The sequence below is a fragment of the Carassius gibelio genome, chromosome B20 (assembly GCF_023724105.1).
Source record: "Carassius gibelio isolate Cgi1373 ecotype wild population from Czech Republic chromosome B20, carGib1.2-hapl.c, whole genome shotgun sequence".
NCBI classification, from domain to species: Eukaryota; Metazoa; Chordata; class Actinopteri; order Cypriniformes; family Cyprinidae; genus Carassius; species Carassius gibelio.
Window position 1 is genome coordinate 25,171,633 of NC_068415.1, and position 19,064 is coordinate 25,190,696.

Below are 19,064 nucleotides of genomic sequence, written 5' to 3' on the forward strand. Positions count from 1 at the left end.
TGCCCTTGAGCAAGGCATCGAACCCCCAACTGCTCCCCGGGCGCCGCAGCATAAATGGCTGCCCACTGCTCTGGGTGCGTGTTCACAGTGTGTGTGTGTGTGTGTGTGTGTGTTCACTGCTCTGTGCGTGTGCACTTTGAATGGGTTAAATGCAGAGCACAAATTACTTGGCTGAATGTCACTTTCACTTCACTTCACTCAAACATTAATGCCTTGAATTTTATGCAAGCAGCTATTGGTAGCAAATGGATAAACAGAGATGATGTGCATTCTTTTTTGCTCATTAAAGACCTGGAAGACTTGCAAAGAGAGCACCGCAATAGTCCAGCGTGAACATTTTAAGAGCTTGAACAAGGAGTTGTGTAGCATGTTCAGAAAGGGTTTGATCTTCTTGATGTTGAATAAAGCAAATGTGCAGGACCAGACAGTTTTATCAATGTGGTCTGAGAAATTCAGCTGATCATCAATCATAACTCCAAGGCTTCTAGCTGTTTTTGAAGGAGTTATGTTTAATGTGCCTAACTGGATGGTGAAATTGTGATGAAACAATGGGTTTGCTGGAACCACAAGCAGTTCTGTCTTGGCGAGGTTGAGTTAGCAGTGGTATGAAAAGCCATCTTTCTGAATGACAGAACCTAATGATGCCATGTAGACAGAGAAGAGAAGTGGTCCAAGAACTGAGCCCTGAGGCACCCCAGTAGTTAGATGTTGTGACTTGGACACCTCACCTCTCCAAGATAAATTGAAGGACAAATCTGATTCAACCACTGGAGTGCAGTTCCTGAGATGCCCTTTGCCAGTAGGGTTGACAGGAGGATCTTGTGGGTAACCATGTTAAAAGCAGCAGACAGATCACGCAAGATAAGTATAGAAGATTTGGAATCCACTCTTGCCAGTCATAGGGCTTTAACAACTGACTTGGTTGAATGTCCACTTCTGAAACCAGACTGGTTGCTGTTGAGGAGGTTGTTGTTGTGTGTGATAAAGGCAGAGACTTGGTGGAACACAGCTCATTCAAGCGTTATAGCAATGAAATTAATAAGGGAAACTGGTCTGTAGTTCTCTAAAATAGATGGGTGAAAGGGTTTGTTCACCCAAAAATGAAAATTAGCCTGTGTTTTACTGACCCTCGAAGCATCCTTTTCTTTAAAAAATTCAGTTTGTACTTTCTAAATCATGACCAGTGTTTTTTGTTTTTTTTGTTCTCTCTCCGTATTAGTCACTAATCATGCAACACCCATGTCCTACGTCATCCACTGGAACGCCTTCCACGTGTGAAGGTTACCAGAAGTGAGAGGAAAGGGTTTATTACATTTGAAATAGTGGTACACGATATATTCCAGCCAATGATTAATGTGCATCTCATCAGTAAAGCTGGTCAGCGGATGTGAAATCACGCACCTGATGGTATTTACCGCTGATTAGATAACCAGCTTCACTGACTAGATGCACTTTAATCATCGGCCGATATATATCGTGCACCCCTAGTTTGAAATTTGGATATTTTTCTTATGAAAATGCATGGATTCACTACCGGAGGCCTTTATTCACCCCACGGAGCCATGTGAGGCACGTTTTATTATGGATGTGTGCGCTTTATTGAATTTCTTGTGGAATGTTTAACAGAAACACCCACTGACTACAATGATAGAGCTTGGAATAGCCAGGACAATTTTTCATATAACTCCGACTGGGTACGTCTGAAAGAAGAAAGTCATATACACCTAGGATGCCTTGAGGGTGAGTAAAACACAGGCTTATTTTCATTTTTAGGTGAACTAACCGTTTAAGGGTGGGTTTCTTAAGTAGTGGGGTTATAGCATGTCTACATGCTGAGGGAAAAACACCAGTGTGAAAACGGTTCAACAAATTGCAAACAAACAACTCATTTTTACAGAGCAATGGATTTAAGACTTTTTAAAATGCTATCATATAAACTACTGATCCAGATATGCCAAATAAATCAAACCCTTTTCTCTTTTTCCTGTGGGATAGTCATGGGCGTTGCAGAGACTCATCAAAGACCTGGACGTAAAGGTCTTTTTCCTCCAAGTTAATTACAGCTGCTTAAAGAAATATTGATGGGGGATTTTAAAACAGTGGAAATCTGACAAATTCATCCAGTACAAGGCACTGAGCTCCAGTGACTGTCAGCGAACAGAGGTGATGAGAGAGAGCAGCACTGGAGCTGGACGTCGTGCACTATACAGCTCCGACACATGAACAAGAGCGATACGTGTAAACAGAGTACTGATTGGGTGTTTAAGAGAGAGACTGAAGGACCTCTGCTCACTCTTTTGTGGAGGATCACAAATGCCGGCTGAGCACACAGACAGCGTGAGCGGGAGAGGAGGCAGATCTGAGACAGTGTGAGACAGAGTGACATCTGTTATTTCTCTCGGTCCGTGTGAATGATGTGTGTGGATTCTGCTGCCCTCTAGGAACCTACATGTGCAATTACAGCCAGACGGTTACGCAGACTGTTAACCACCTGTTGCACACTTCACTTAAAAATGGCAAGACCTGACTAATCGCCTTTCACTTTGCTTCTTGCAACAGCTGGGAATGAGGCCTGTTGGTTGATAGTAGGTGTTTCTAATCAACTGCATATCAGTCATGACTCAACTTTGATGCATTGCCAACCATCGTTACTGTTGCCTCAAACAACCAACTCATTAAAAATGAATGTCTACAAGTTGTTTTGTTGATCACTCAGTGTGAACAGCTGTGAATGCTTGACCGTGTCAATCTCTAGTATAACTGTGTCTTGCTCTGATCGTTTCGGAAGTAACATCTAGCATGCAAAATATGCACAAAGTCCACACATTTGGATTTGAGAGAGGTACAGTAACATAGTTTTAGAGCAGTAGTTTCAGTTTCACTTTAAATCTTTTTTTTTTATTTTTTTTTTTATAATAAATATTGTTTATATTGAATGCTGCTATAATTTGCTTCTTTTATTCTTCTATTTTTCATTCCTGTTCTGCTCTGAAAGCCAGTAATTTTAAAGAATTTGTGGTGGAGTGAGGCAAACTAAATACTGCCTACAGTGTTTTGTAAAAGTTTTAGTTTCCAGCATTTGAAATGATTTTTGAATGCAATCAAATCTGACTTATCCATGTTGTTTTCCAGGAAATGCTCATCAGCACTTATGCCGTTTTTCAATACTTCGAATCCAAAGCAATGCTGGCATGAATTACGATGTGTTGAACTGAAATGATCAGCACTGCTTCTGTGATGACTGAAAACTTACAATGGCACATATGACCCCATCCACATTAACGGGATGGTTGTTGAACGTGTCTCCAGCTTCAAGTTCCTGGGAACCACCATCTCGGAGGAACTGTCCTGGGCCACAAACACCTCCAGCCTCGTCAAAAAGGCTCACCAGCGCCTTTTCTTCCTCAGGACACTGAAGAAGAACCAGTTGTCTTCAACCATCCTGGTGAACTTTTACCGGTGTGCGATCGAGAGCATCCTGACCAGTTGCATCACAGTCTGGTATGGGAACTGCTCAGTGGCTGACCGCAAGGCACTGCAGAGGGTGGTGAAAACTGCCCAGCGCATCACAGGGACACCGCTTCCTGCTCTTGAGGACATCCAGAGGAAACGCTGTCTACGTCGAGCTCGCAGCATTCTCAAGGACTCCTCTCACCCTGACCACGAACTGTTTAACCTCCTCCCCTCCGGAAGGCGTTTCAGGAGCCTCCGGACAAGGACCACAAGATTCAGGAACAGCTTTTTCCCTAAAGCTGTCTCCTTGCTGAACTCTGCCCTCTGACACACCTCAACTCCCCCCACACCACACACATAGACTCCTCCCCCTCTTCAACACTCTGATTTATTTATTTACTCACAACAAGCAAAAAGTAACTTGTTATTACTTGCACTACTGCCTGTTCATCCAGGAACAATGTATAATCCATTTGCACATTGAAATATTTTTTTTCTATGCACTTTACTGTCCATTGCAATACTGTAAATTATGTTCATAGTTCTGCCTATAGTGTACATACACTTTTACATAGCCCATCTGTATAGTATGTTCATAGTACACCTATCTGTATATCGTGCTTATAGTATTTAATATCTGTAAATTATGTCAATAATACTTACCTGTATAGTTATTGTACATATTATAGACCTTTATTCTGTACTTACTGCTTATTGCACTTCTGGTTAGATGCTAACTGCATTTCGTTGCCTTGTACCTACATGTGCAGTGACAATAAAGTTGAATCTAATCTAATCTAATCTAATGGTTCTGGCACATACACGCATTCATGTGTGTGAAGAGCAGACGTTTATCAGTCTTTATCAGCCAGAGGACTGACAGATCGTGTTCAAAAGAAGATTTCTATATGGAGCAGAGCTTCCCTCCAGCCCACACGACGGGAAAAGCACAGATGACTCATCCTGATCGCATCTAAACTCCCAAACAGACAGCTGAGAGATCAGATGCTGTCATGGGATCACCGTCAGCTGAATCAGCACTGCATCACTGCATCTTCACTGACAGTTACAGCCATTATGCTGGGAAACAGCAAGAAATCAGTGATGGAATGCTTGGATACGTGAGCAAAAATCAGATCATATTCAGTCCATATGTAGGACACAATCTGTGAAAAGATAAATCAAATCAAAATGTGTTTTAAAAATGAGCTCCATATTATGCCGCATTTTGGATTATGTTTTTTACCCCCTTGAAATTACAATACGACAATAAGAAATACAATAATAAAAATGTGATTGCCATTAAAAAAACAATTTGTCCTAGCTAGATCAGGAAAATAATCAACCAACACATTCATAGAGAGGATTTTTTTCCACTGATGATGACTGGATAGAGCAAAGAAACCAGTTTGGACCTCATCAAAAGTCTTTAAACGCAGCTATACCAGTCAGGACTTCATCTAGACACATACTGGATGAGAACATTGTGATCGAACAAATCAGATCCAACAAAAAAATACACATTCTAGATGCACTGAATCTGGCAAAATACATTTGATGTTTGCATAGTCTAATGAAGGAACATAAACTAGTCATTATTTATAAAATGAGATTTTAACCACGAGCCTGTTATTCAGTTCATAATATTTAACAGACTGAATAGATCCTGTAGAGTAAATTACACAGTGGCCTATCACATGAATCTGGGTGAATTGAGTGCTAGTAACTTATTGACAGTTATACCATGGTCTATCTGAATACTCCATTCTGATGGCTGAAAGGTGTGCATTAAAACCATGAAGAACAGGTAGATCTAATTCAGTTTAATCACCGTTCTATATCAATGAGCTGGTTTCACTGATGCACACACACACACACACACACACACACATATATCACTCGTACACAGAGAAACATTCAAGAGCACAGAAATGTGTTGTTAACACTGCCCAGCCACTTTTGTTAATAAAATATCTTTAATACTGAATCACTGTTATATTTCTCAGCAACGAGGAGTTAAAGTCACTGTTTTTGAATGAATTAAACTTACAGCTTCACTGTTTATAGAGAGAAAAATGAACAGATTCACATACACAACTTGCAAGCCACTCTCTGTCTTTCGATAATTTATTGAAATCAATGTTATAATTAATTTATTCAAATAAATGTGATCTTACCGCACTATTTCATCTCTGTGTGATTTGAAGTGGGCAGAATGCTAGAGCTAATTATCCATAATAACTTAATAATTGATCCTTCAAGCTCTATCGTTGCACCTTCTGTTTCCAACAGTGAGCCCAAGCTAGATTCAAGTGATTATTAGGTTTTGAATATCAATATTCTTCTTACAAAACCACATGAGTCGCTATGGAAAGGTGCTTTTTATTTCAGGTCTTTTGGACTGAAGCAATGCAACACGTGCTGACTGCAATGATAGAGCTTGAAAGATCAAAGACTAGTTTTATATAACCCTGACAGGATTCATCTGAAAGAAGAAAGACATACACACCTAGGATTCCTCAGGAGTGAGTAAAACCAGGCCTAATTTTCTTTTTTGGATGAAATAACCCTTTAACTCATAAATACTGCCAAATGACCATGGTATAAGTGGAATAATGCACGATTAGCTGTGAATTAAACAATTTTAATGTGCACCACATCACATCAGGTGGTTCTTTGCCACTACGTTGTGTATTCAATTTGTTTAAAAAACTGCCATGCATTATCCCATAATTATCTTCCAAATTATCATCATTATTTCTATAGTCATATTCATCTCTCAAAATCATTATTCTGAAAGAGCAAAAACCAAGTGTCCCCCTAGATATACCAACACAAAGCACACTTTTTCTTTATATTTTGTCTATCATGTCATGTTCAATACACTGTTCAGCCGACCCCTCTAGACCAACATGGAGATTCACCCTGAGCCATCATCATGTGTAAAACTATAGTTTCTCACCCGCAGTCGATGGTCATCCGTATGAACCACTGTGGCCACTCGGATCAGAGCAGGATTCCTCTTGTCGACCACCTCCAACTTCATATTGAGCTGGAAACTGTGAGGAGGTTTCTGCAGAGAGAGAGGGGCAGATGTCCTCAGCGCCTCGGGTCTCTCACAGGGGCTGGAGATGTTCGGAGAGGCACATGCACTCACCACTTTGAAGGCTCGAGCAGGAGCTGGTAATGAGTTGGTCTCTGCCAAGTATTTCTCCCAGGAGAAGTTCTTCACATCAGGGTATCCTACAGCACAGAGAGATTGAGGTTTGAGGGGCTGGTGAAAGCATGATATTTACCAGCGCTCACTTTAACAGTGCTAATCATGAAGAAAAATTATCACAAAAATAAAACAAGCAATTTAAAACTTTGAAAATGATTTTTTAAATTACTTATTTAAAATGAATTTAAAACATTTAAAAATATAAAATGATTTTACATCAAATAGAGTGAATACCTAAAATACAGTGCAATCAGTTCGGACATTGCACAGTGCTCATTCAATAAATGCACAGCTAAACAGATGGGTTTTGAGTCTAGATGTAAATGTGACTAGTGTTTTAGCACATCTGATCTCTTCTGGAAGCTGATTCCAACTGCGAGCGGCATAGTAACTAAAGGAGGACTCCCCTTGTTTTGTGTGAACCCTTGGTATTTCTAACTGACTTGATCCTAGTGATCTGAGTGCTCTGTTAGGTTTATATTCAGTGAACATATCTGCAATATATTTCGGTCCTAGGTCATTTAGTGACTTATATACGAGTAAAAGTACTTTAAAATCAATCCTAAATGTAACTGGAAGCCATTGTAAGGACCTGAGGACTGGTGCGATATGCTCAGATTTTCTGGTTCTGCATGAGCTGCAGCTGTTTAATGTTCTTTTTGGGAAGGCCAGTGAGGAGCCCATTACAATAGTCCTCCCTGCTGGTGATAAAGGCATGAACAAGTTTCTCCAAGTCTTGGCTGGAAACAAAACATCTAATCCTTGCGATGTTGTTTAGATGATAGTATGCTGATTTAGTTACTGCTTTGACATGACTACTGAAACTAAGGTCTGTCTCCAGAATCACACCAAGATTCCTGACTTGATTATTAGTTGTTGTCTTGGGCTCGGTCAGCTTGATTCTAGAACTGCTGGAAGGGACTGTGAGATGCAGACTAGATTTGCTTCAGGACCGAGTAGAGACCCAACACAGCACTTCAGATATTATGCTTGGAATTTTTTTTTACATGTCCTTAAAGTCCAATATTGAGATTGTTTCAGAACAATTGCAGATAATTAGAGGAATGAAATGAAAGGAAACACAATCTGTCACCATGGTTTCTAAATGTAGATGTCTAAGCAGCGCACAATTACTTTTTGGAAAGACTTCAAGGCTTTACTTTTTAATCCATTACACACACACACACACACACACACACACACACACACACAACAGCTGAAAGTGAAGTGAATTAATGAGTTATTAAAAAAAGATAGATTTGCCAGTGGGCTTAACAAAATCAAGTTAATTCAAAGGGAAAACACGTTTTTATAGCCCACTTGCAGATAAATGTTCTTGTTTAAAGCATTAATTCACTTAATTCTAAAAAAACAAACAAGACTTCATTTATAATTTAATGCTTTAATCTATGAATTTAAGACTTTCTGCTGCAATTTAAGACATTTTAATGTCTCAATTCGTGGAAGGGTGAATTAACCCTGGTTCAACAATTGGCTTGCAGAGAACCATAGGTATAATAAAGAACTATATACTACATGTGTTTCCTGAATCCCAAACATTAGTCTGAGGTCAGGTCAGAATAAACACACGTCGTCCTCGAGTCCATGTCCTCATACTGAAGTCCCTCTGAAGACACTCTGAAGCTAGTCTGGATTTCAGCTGGAATGGCTTTTTTTTTGCTGATAATAACGGCAAACACACTACACTTTATATTTATATACACATACACTTTATTTATCTAACACACCTACTTAGTATACACTTAAATTTTGCACATAATATATATGTACACACATAACTGCATTTTGTAATATACCTGCCTACAATTGTCATTTGTATATTGTCATTCACTATGTACTTATTTGTATTTTTTATTCTTTTATTATGTGTTTTATGTTCTGTCGCTGTCATTCTGTTGTACTGCGGAGCTTCTGTCACGAAAACAAATTCCTCGTATGTGTAAACATACCTGGCAATAAAGCTCATTCTGATTCTGATTCTGACATGTTAAGATCTAAACCAGCACAACAAACTAACATCGTCCTGCATATTATCAGAGAGCCGCAATTAATGAGCTTAAAAAATACCACAGGCAGACCTTAACTTTTCTCCTTCCTCTTTCTAACAGGATGAGTGGTGTGTGTTGACGTGTTGCATCACCTGGAGGGGTGGTGAGGGTCCTGCCGTTCTCTTGACACCAGCCCACCGGATGGATGTAAGGACTTGTTGCATCACACCTGCAGAAAAGAAGAAACACATAAATGCATTTTAACGAATTTCATGCACTGTTTAATCCATTCTCCCCCCATACATTATTTATAAATTCTTCCTTTGTTTGGGGCAGACAATGCATGCATTAAAATACAATGAAATACACAAATGAACACAGTTTTGCATTTCATCTGCAATTGTGGGTCACAACTTAAAAAAAGAAAAAAAAAATAGGCATCTCCTATGGTTTAATGTCTTCCAAAAGCATCGAAATTCAACCAAATACTCTAAAATGTTGTAATTCATTCTGTTCTGGCAGATAATGCTAATATATTTCAATATTGGACTTTAAGGACATTTACAGTAGGTAGACAACCAAAATGGGTATTACCGCCGCACGTACCGCCGCAGACACGTGTTAAAATCATTCACGAAACTACCACCAGGTGGCGCAAAGGAACGGATTGGAAATTGAATGTAATTTTAAAATGTTGGTTTGTTAATGGAGATGAAATGACAAAGTAAAACAACAATAACATTATAATATGATGTTGTAGCTTCCTTAAAAAACTTTTTTTTACAGTGAGTTAATTTCAATAGTCTTAGGTAACAGTCTACTCATCAAAAATTAAAAGAAAGACCTTTACAAAGGCTCTTACTGCAGGCTATTGTTATTAAGCAGTCATTACATAATATGCCTAAATATACTGTGTATATACATATATATATATATATATATATATATATATATATATATATATATATATACATATGATATTTCTCATGTATGTGAGACACCCCAATTTTATGTTATTTGATTATCAGGAAAAAATTCAAGTGATTGAGAGGGTGCCTCCCTGTCATGCATGCGCATTAATCATTTTCGCACAAACACTTGGATATGAATAATAATTCACATTTTCATATGTATTACAAAGTATATAATTTTTTACATGCAACTATCCAAAATAAATAATAATAAATAAGTAGACAAATAAGAATAAATTCTATGTGTCTGGCACGCAGTAAGGAATATGATACACACCTGCATTTAAAAGCAGCTGAATTTTTTTTTTACTTAAATTATATTGAAAGCAAGTAAAGAAGACTCCTTTTAAAATCACCAAAGTTGTCAATTAATGAAGCTCTTTTTTACATCGTGTGTATTTTGCTGATTAAAACTTGAGTTTAAACGTCAGGACGTTTTATTAATAAGCCCATTCTTCAGAGTTTCAATGATTTAGCTATGTCTTGCATGTTTAATTTGTTAGTTTCTTGTTTTAATTAGGCCTAAATAATGGGAGCGAAATTACAGTGCCTCACGTTTTACTAAAACAAAGGAAATAATTTATAAAACACGCAACAATTTCTTAATCAGTATACAGACAAATATCTTTTTCCCCAAAAAAATTAATATAGGCAGCTCACTAAAATAGACTACCATTTTTAATGCTCTGATGCCACAATTTCTTTAGAATAATATTCATACAATATAAATAATACTGCACACCTATTAAATGTGTCCAATCTAAAATATGGTTTAATACCATGTAGCTTAGAGAAAATATAAGCACAGGTTCATAGGCTTGACATTTATCCTGCTTGAATTTGTTCTAAGAAATGCACATAACTTCATAAGGACTACACTTTGATATTTTAACTATAGTGTTTTTCTTAAATTTTCCTTGACTGAAGCGGTCAAATGTAACCACTGGCGGCGCCAGGGGGGGTCCTGGGGGGTCTCAAGACCCTGCCAAAAAACGCCTTGACCCCCCATTTGACCCCCCACCCTCTTCCTGATTATATATTTTTATATATATATATCCGGGATAAATATAAACAAAATTATCTCCAAACTACGCAGAATAATAATAAATAATAATTAGTTCGACATTTATTCGTACACTGAACGAGAACCGTTTCTGTTGGACGCGTCTGATTCGAGAACCGAGGAGCTGATGATACTGCGCATGTGTGATTCAGCGTGAAGCAGACTGACTCATAGCTCGTCTGAACCGAGCTGATTCTTTTGATGATTGATTCTGAACTGATTCTGTGCTAGTGTTGTAAGCGCGGGTAAACCGAAGGCTTGAATGAAGGGCGGTCATCGCGAATGACATTACATCGAGCGCAAAAGATCCGGTGAACCGTTTTTTTTCCCCAACTGGTTTTATTTGATCGAATTGTCCAAAAGAACCGGTTCACTTGAGCACCTGCTCCTTTGCCCCTTAATTTTTTTTTGTAATAACATTCCCTTTTGTGAATGCCTGCCCACGCCCAATCATAATATTAGTACAATTTCTTAATAATAATTTAGCCGTAAATAAAATGACCAACATGATGATCTCATGACCTCATCCGACCGGGACGATTCCTCACGAGCATTTTTTAATTGCTAAAGGATATTTTCAACACCGTGGCAGCTGGTAAGTGGTGTTTCATTCTCAGCGAAGTGATTTTGATTTACTTTTTATTATTTTACAAGAACGATTTGATGTGAGAACATGCAGATATGTTTGTATATATTGCTGTGTGTAGCCTGTAGTGTAGAAGAACACTAGCGTGCTTTTTGAGGGAGAAAAGTTTCAAAGGCATCGAGGGGTCTGATCTTTTTTATGTTATTTGACTAAATTATTATTATATTACAGTACTTATTTATTTTTTAACACATAGAGTGCCTTAAAAATAATTATCACAACAATGGTAAGGCTTATTCAGATGTTCTCATTCTCTGAATTATCATTATAAAAATAAAAACAATTCAGAAATGAATTAAAATATAATTATATTTTAAATGTGACGCAAATTTTTTTTTTCTACAATAGCAACAGTGTTTACCACAGCAAGACCACTTTAACCTGTAAACTCAATAATATCTCTCTGGAAATAAATGTAAAAATATCAATGTCAATAAAAACCGCATAATATACCTGACATCAAAGTGCAGTGTGAAGGATATGAATAACAAATGTAGCCTGTCATTTGTTTACATTGCAAAGGTGTTCGATTTTAGACAACAACAACTACAACAGTAATAATAATATTAATCACTATATTCCAGTGTATCAGTTTTTTAATGTTTTGTATCAATATTTAAGGTGGACTTATTAATTAAGTGCAAGAGTATTAGTGATGGTTAAAATAATAGATTAATGCTGAAATAGTAAATAGAGCCTTGTTCCTAGATGGACAGAGAGTGGAAAGTAATAGATCAAATGAGGAGATGGAGAAAGAGGAAGAAAAAGAGGGAAATGTAGAGGCACAAGTGACAGAAAGAGAGCAGGTAACAGCAAGCCAGGAGACAGAGGCTGGTGAGAAAGAGGAACATGTAGAGGCACAAGTGTTATCTATAGTTTTTATTATAACTGCTGTTCTTAATTATTCTGTAGAACAGAGAAGAAAAAGCCATCAGGTTGGGACAATTTAAGACATTTCAGTTTCTTACATCCCAGAGGTATTATTATTTTAAACTTAAAAGTGTCTTCTCTATTGTTTCTTTTTCAAAACTGCATCAAAGCATTTGCAAAATATATTGCTGTATTGATATTTTGAGCAGCGCCATTTAAAGCCTTATTCCATGTGCCCCTTTTATACTTTGAGCACCTGCCCCTCCAAAGGTCTCTGCACGGCCCTGTTCAGAGGGAGTGTCAGCCACGTTAAAAAAGTTAACCGCTTAAGTCATTTGTGGATTAATGCGTATTGGTGACGCGAACCATTTAAAGTGCCAACCCTTTAAAGTTTGAGCATATTGTTTGCAAACTGCAATTGATTAATTAATTAAATTATCAACAAAGTAGTTGATATGCTGTGTTGTTTTTGGTGTTAAGTAGCAGTAATATGCAGTTATTAGCCGTGTCCACTGTATTTTTTGTTGGTTTTCATGAGACCCCCCTTGAAATGACCAGGACCCCCCATTGCCCCCCCAATCAAAATTGTCTGGAGCCGCCACTGAATGTAACACATCAAGAGGCAAAGCTGACGTCTTTTTGTGAAAATGTGCTTTGATGCGCTTGTTTGATAACTTGTGGTTAAAGCGCCACTCAGTGGTCAAACGCTGCAAATGCACTTTACAGACGCTTGGTTGGCCACCGACTGTAGATATTTTTCCAAGCATAATATCTGAAGTGCTGTGTTGGGTTTCTACTCGGTCCTGAAGCAAATCTAGTCTGCATCTCACAGTCCCTTCCAGCAGTTCTAGAATCAAGCTGACCGAGCCCAGATTGATCGTGACTAACAATAGAATTAAAAATAGAATTCTCCTGATCTCCTGAAATGATTTGTTTGAATAGAGTGAATCAAATGTGGGGAAGCGCTGTGGGAGCGTAACGGCTGGAGAAGATGTGCACAGAGCTGTCAGATGTGATCTGAGCTGAAGACACAGAGTGTGTGCCGTTCACTGTGCTACTATCCTCCTCCTCCTGAGTAATTGATGAGACGTTAAAAGCCTTCTGCCTGATCTACACACACACATAAAGACACACACTCAGCACAGAAGCATATCTGGGTCACTCATAAGAACGAGAACCTGCCCCATTTGAGTCCTTGTGACCTACGCTTGATATAATTAACAAGATACTCAAATTGATACTCATCTGATAGATTTAAGCATGCTCAGTTTCAACAATTTCATCAGCATTTCAGCCAATTCGTATGTTTGCAGGAGTTAAACAGAACAAAAGATGCCACTCTACAGAAATGATGCACTGATTCAAATGTAAATATTGTTTTCATGTCGGTGCAGACTATCCTATAAAGGCTTAAAAAGACCATAAATATAACTTAAACTTATCTATATGATTTCATGTTGTTCACAGATGTGGGTTTCTCTATACTTTGTCAGTATTGTATTTCAGTATGTCCATTAATATGTATACGTTCACCCTTATATTAGTTAAAAATGAACTTTATTATAGTGATTTATATATATATATATATATATATATATATATATATATTTATATATAAATATAATTCTAAATAATTGTATATTTCATTTTTAATTTTAATTTTACAATAATTATAATAATAATAATATTTATAACTGTGTAGGGATTATGTGGTAAAATTGAGAGTAAAACTGAATGATATTAATAAAATGTCAGTGATATGTCTTTCAAGCCATCAGGGTTGAAATAATGTTCAGCTTAAGAATTAGTGAGTGAAGATCAGGTTTCATACTAAACACTTTCTTACAGCTTTTTGTGCATTTGGCTTTAGTTACTGCGTGTATTAATAAGTCTGAAATGACGTCCTGTCCATAGATAAACACAACCGTTCTCTTTCAGGGACAGTCACAGCAGGAACGAAGCATAAAGACATGAATTCAAAGATGGGAATGTACCAGTAGTCATAACTCTCATCCCAGCAGTCAAAGTGCACCAGGAATCGGCTGTCCACCATGTCTGTGATCGTGGCCACACAGATGAACGAGGGATTCTTCTTATCGATGGCCTCCAGCTTCATACCGACCCTAAACCCCGACGGCGTCACCGTCTGAAAAACATCAGTCAGAATGAGTGTATCAGCCAATGATATCTTAGCAATTCATGATGCAATAGAATCCTGGAGCTAAAATCAAGTCAAGTTTCACTAAGTCCTTCTACTGTGAAGTGTTTAAACAGGTTAAATGTGCTCGTCTTGTTTAACAGTGCCATCTAGGGGACAGTGGGACACATCATGTGACGCTCTCTCTCTCTCACCATGTTCTGGTTCTGGAACAGGGCTTTGGGTGCTGTCTGTATTTTATTTAGCTTGATGTAGGAGGACCAGCTGAACTCTTCATCCTTCATACCTACAGAGACACAGAAACCACACGGGTCATGTGAGGAACACATTAGTCCTGAAAGTGGAAACAAAAGCTGCATGAACTGAATTCTGGGTGCTCTATGAACGGCTGGTGTCTCTTACCTTTCGGTGGGTGCAACTTGTGTCCAGTTTTCTCGCACCATCCCACTGGGTGAATGTCAGGGGAGTTGGAATTTACCCAGAAGTCATAGCAGTCTGAATACTTATCAAAATGCAGTCTGATTCGATGTCCTAGCACCTGCAGATATGTGCGAGTCAGCCATAAGATGAACACAAGTGGGCATGTAAAGTAACACAACAGTAATAGTATGATATTAAACTCATATTTAGACAGTATTGGAGTTCTGGTTGTTACCTCTGCGATGGTGAGGACGCAGTACATGGACGGGTGTTCAGAGTCGATGCCCTCCAGTCTCATCCCAACCCTGAAGCCATTCTTACACTGCGGAAATGACTGATACTGCACACACACACACACACACACACGCACGCACACACACACACACACACGCACACAAACACACATCCGTGAATTGTGGGGACTTTCCATTGACTTCTATTACATTTCGACTGACCAAAACAAAGACACAAACACACATGCACAAATCAAACACACACACGCAAACAAGGACACACACACACACACACGTTTACACTTCATACTCCATAATGAAAAAAAAAAAAAAAAAAAAAGAGATTTGTGGTAACTTTGCACATTCATTACAGGGTTTCTGCAGGTTTATAAAGGTACATTTAAGACTTTTAAAGATGAAGGAATAAATTGAAGGGAACAAAATATGTAAATATGGTCCCGTAAATGTAGATGTCCAGTGAGCAGACAACAATGTGTATGAGCAAAACTTTAAAGTTTTAATATACAAGTTTTAAAATACAAGAGTCAAACAATCTTCATTCATTTTTTATTAATTTTAGAGAGAGCGGATGGGTTAAACAGCTCTGATCTCAGCCACTAGACTACAGAAATAACTTTTCCTCTACCCTCTCAACACACTCCTCAGTATTTGTGTCTTGTCTTCCACTGCGAGTGTCTTAAGATTCTTGAATTCAGAAAACTACATAAGCAGTGATGCTTTCTGTGAAAATGATCAAAACAAAGTGTTTGTGAATAAAACTAGAACAGATATCTGGCTCAGAAAAATCTGCTTGATTCAGAGGGAAAACTAGTGTTCATTCCCACATGGCACATATTTGTTCATGTTTTAAACATAAACTCACTTCATTTTCTTCAATTTTTCACAAAACAAGACTCATGGGCCAGATTTACTAAACAGGGTTAATTAGCGTGAGAGTGCAATCCTTTCAAAGAGCCTGTGGAAGTGGGAAGTGATGCGATACTGTACAGTTTTAGTAGTGCATGCATGCATCTGTTCTGATTGAAGAGCTTAACTGAGACTTCTTAAGCCCCACACAAACCCTGAACTGTTACAGCCAATAACCAATGATGTATCCCATGATGCATCAGCGAGACAGAAAAATCACCAGTAACTGGTCATTTTAATAGTATTTATTTTTAATATAGTCTGTTTTATTAAAGCAGCTTTTGTACAGTGTTTTTGTGCCTTCGTTTGCTGGCATGAAATTGTGTTCGATTACTATTATCTTAACCCTGCTTTGTGTCTGTATTGACAAAGCCATTGTCAGCCACTAGATACAGAGTTACGGCCAACATCATAATAATTATATCATATGTAGTGATTCTTTCTGCAGGTTAGACTGAATCATTCACTCAACCCTTTAGTTCAAAATCACTCATCCTTCAGGAACACATAGAAATGTGCAACAACTGAAATAGATACATCAACAGGAATCTCTGTAATTATGTAGAAAGATAACTGTTATTCAGCCTTGCAGATACAGTAGACACAGATGCACATCAGGATCCCAGAATTATAAATATTAGACAGTAATATTAGAAAGTGAAGGGCATCAGCTCATGACCTTGTTCATATTAAATGCAGTGAACTCCATCTCTGTACATGCTGTGAGCTTAAAATGTTTTTGGAAGTTTTTGTGGACAGATGATGATGAATTATTAACACAATTAACGCACCCACCACACTCAGACCTGAGTAGTTCATCTCATTACATTTCATACAGTTAACTGATGATGAACATGATGAAGGTCAACAGCTGACTGTGAGATACACTAGATACAGAACGCAGTTATTATTCTCTAAAGTTCAAGAGATTGGGGCAAAACACCCCATATGAGCTTTTGTCTCATATTTATATCATACAATATAGTTAAACAAATATTACTAGCAATGAGCACAATGTATTGCATGAGTGCAAATGTGACATTGTTCAGTAAATAAGATCCTATTATGTTATATTTTAGATATGTTTTGCTCTTCTTCCAGTGGAATATTACCTCTGAAGCCACTGCAGAACTTCTGTGTGTCTCCAGGTTACAAACAATGGGGTTTTGTTTCTAAATGAATCTGTTCTGAATTAACTATGGTGAATAGAGAGAGGAATGTACTTCAGTCCTGAATGAATCAGCTGCTTGAACAAAATTAAATCAAATTTATTTTATTTAAATTTATTTTATTAAAGGGGGGATGAAATGCTATTTCATGCATACTGAGTTTTTTACACTGTTAAAGAGTTGGATTCCCATGCTAAACATGGACAAAGTTTCAAAAATTAAGTTGTACGTTTGAAGGAGTATTTCTGTTCCCAAAATACTCCTTCCGGTTTGTCACAAGTTTCTGAAAGTTTTTTTCGAGTATGGCTCTGTGTGACGTTAGATGGAGCAGAATTTCCTTATATGTGTCCTGAGGCACTTCTGCCGGAAGAGTGCGCTCCCGTATAGCAGAGCACTGAGAGCACAACACATGTTCACTGATCAGAGCGAGAGCGTCGCCAAATGTCACAAAAGAAGTGTTATTTTGGTTGCCAGGGCAAGAAAACCCTGCACAGATTACCAAAAGAGAAACAGCATTAAGGGACCAGTGGATGGAGTTTATTTTTACAGAGCATCAACGGAGTTGTGCAAGTGTTTGTGGTTGTTCCCTGCATTTCGAAGATGCTTGTTTTACAAACAAGGCCCAGTTGATCGTGTGTTGGAACCGCATGCGGTGAGTAAAACTGCTTCAAATATCTCTGTGTTGTTAACTTAGCTATCGGCGCGTAAGCACATCAAGTAAACAACATGCGATGTTGTCATCAAACTGCACTTTCCACATGTACACCTTAAAAAAAAAAAGACGACATAAAGTGGAACTTTGTAATTTTCCAAAACCGCTAACCAAATATATACAGTTTAAATACATACCACATAGAGACGCCTTTGCTGATGCTGCTCTTGTTAAATTTCAGCCTCTGGATCTGTGTCACAGCTTCCAAACTCTCTCAAACACAAAAGCCTACTCGCGCTCGTGATTCTTTAGCTCCGCCCACACGTCGCGCCTCTAGGCGCTCGTGTTTTTCCGGGAAAAATCGGTACAGACTATCTTTCTCTTATAAATATAATAAAACTAAAGACTTTTTGGAGTTATGAAGGATGCAGTACTACTCTATAGGTACTCAAGATTAACAGGATATTGAGTGAAAACCAGCATTTCACCCCCCCTTTAAAATAATGTATATAGTTCCATATCAATTACAAAAATATAATAAACAAAGGCTCTACACTGGTGCATCACTAGATATTGATGTATGAATCATAGTGGAATCAAAGGTTGTGTTCTTTCATAACAGTGTGTGTGTGTGCGTGCGCGTGTGTGTGTGTGTGTGTGTCTGTGTGTGTGTGCGTGTGTGTGTGTGTGTGTGTGTGTGTGTGTGGTCTCACCTCTTTGAAGAGTTTACTGGGTGCAGCGATGGCTCTCTCCTGCTCCAGGTACGAGGCCCAACACCACGCCTTCTTCTTGCCTCCGTAGGGAACCGCTGCATCATGGGAAACAGTCACAGGTGTCACAGAGTAGAGCCGAAGATCTTTGCCCGAACCCGACGGGTCCGGACGGGTTCGGTCGGGTTCGGGCTTAATTTCTATCATCTTACTCGGGCTCGGGTCGGGCTCGGGCTCGCGCTTCGGTTTGCGAGGTAAACGCGCGGTCATGTGATGTGTTTCGATTAGCGCGAGAAAGATGCGAAAATGAATGCTGAGCAGGTGTAACGGAGGCTTGCCTCTGGTGATTACGTTTTGGTTGCACCAGCAACTAAAGCAAACTCTGAGGTGTGGAAAGTTTTGACCATGTTTATAATGAGAATAATGAGTGAATAATGACGCACCATCAGTGAGCGCAGGAACGCGCTGAAGACATCTACAGTGGATTTAATCATTTTCCTCCACAAAAACATGTAGACCTAGCCTAATCTCTGTGAGTAAAGATTTTTCAAATGATAACTAAA

At 38.4% G+C, this 19,064-nt stretch overlaps 1 protein-coding gene across 5 annotated transcripts in view; it reads right to left on the reverse strand.

Moving 5' to 3' along the window:
• LOC127984356 (lethal(3)malignant brain tumor-like protein 3) overlaps positions 1-19,064 on the reverse strand; it is an 83,080-nt gene that overhangs the window by 40,201 nt on the left and 23,815 nt on the right. For all 5 annotated transcript variants that reach the window (XM_052586998.1, XM_052586997.1, XM_052587000.1 and 2 more), the window contains 8 exons: positions 18,505-18,599; positions 15,046-15,150; positions 14,793-14,928; positions 14,585-14,676; positions 14,227-14,378; positions 8,835-8,911; positions 6,611-6,696; positions 6,416-6,526 (listed from right to left, as the gene is read on the reverse strand). In XM_052586998.1, the coding sequence (XP_052442958.1) occupies positions 6,416-6,526; positions 6,611-6,696; positions 8,835-8,911; positions 14,227-14,378; positions 14,585-14,676; positions 14,793-14,928; positions 15,046-15,150; positions 18,505-18,599 (854 nt within the window). The remainder of the gene's footprint in view (positions 1-6,415; positions 6,527-6,610; positions 6,697-8,834; positions 8,912-14,226; positions 14,379-14,584; positions 14,677-14,792; positions 14,929-15,045; positions 15,151-18,504; positions 18,600-19,064) is intronic.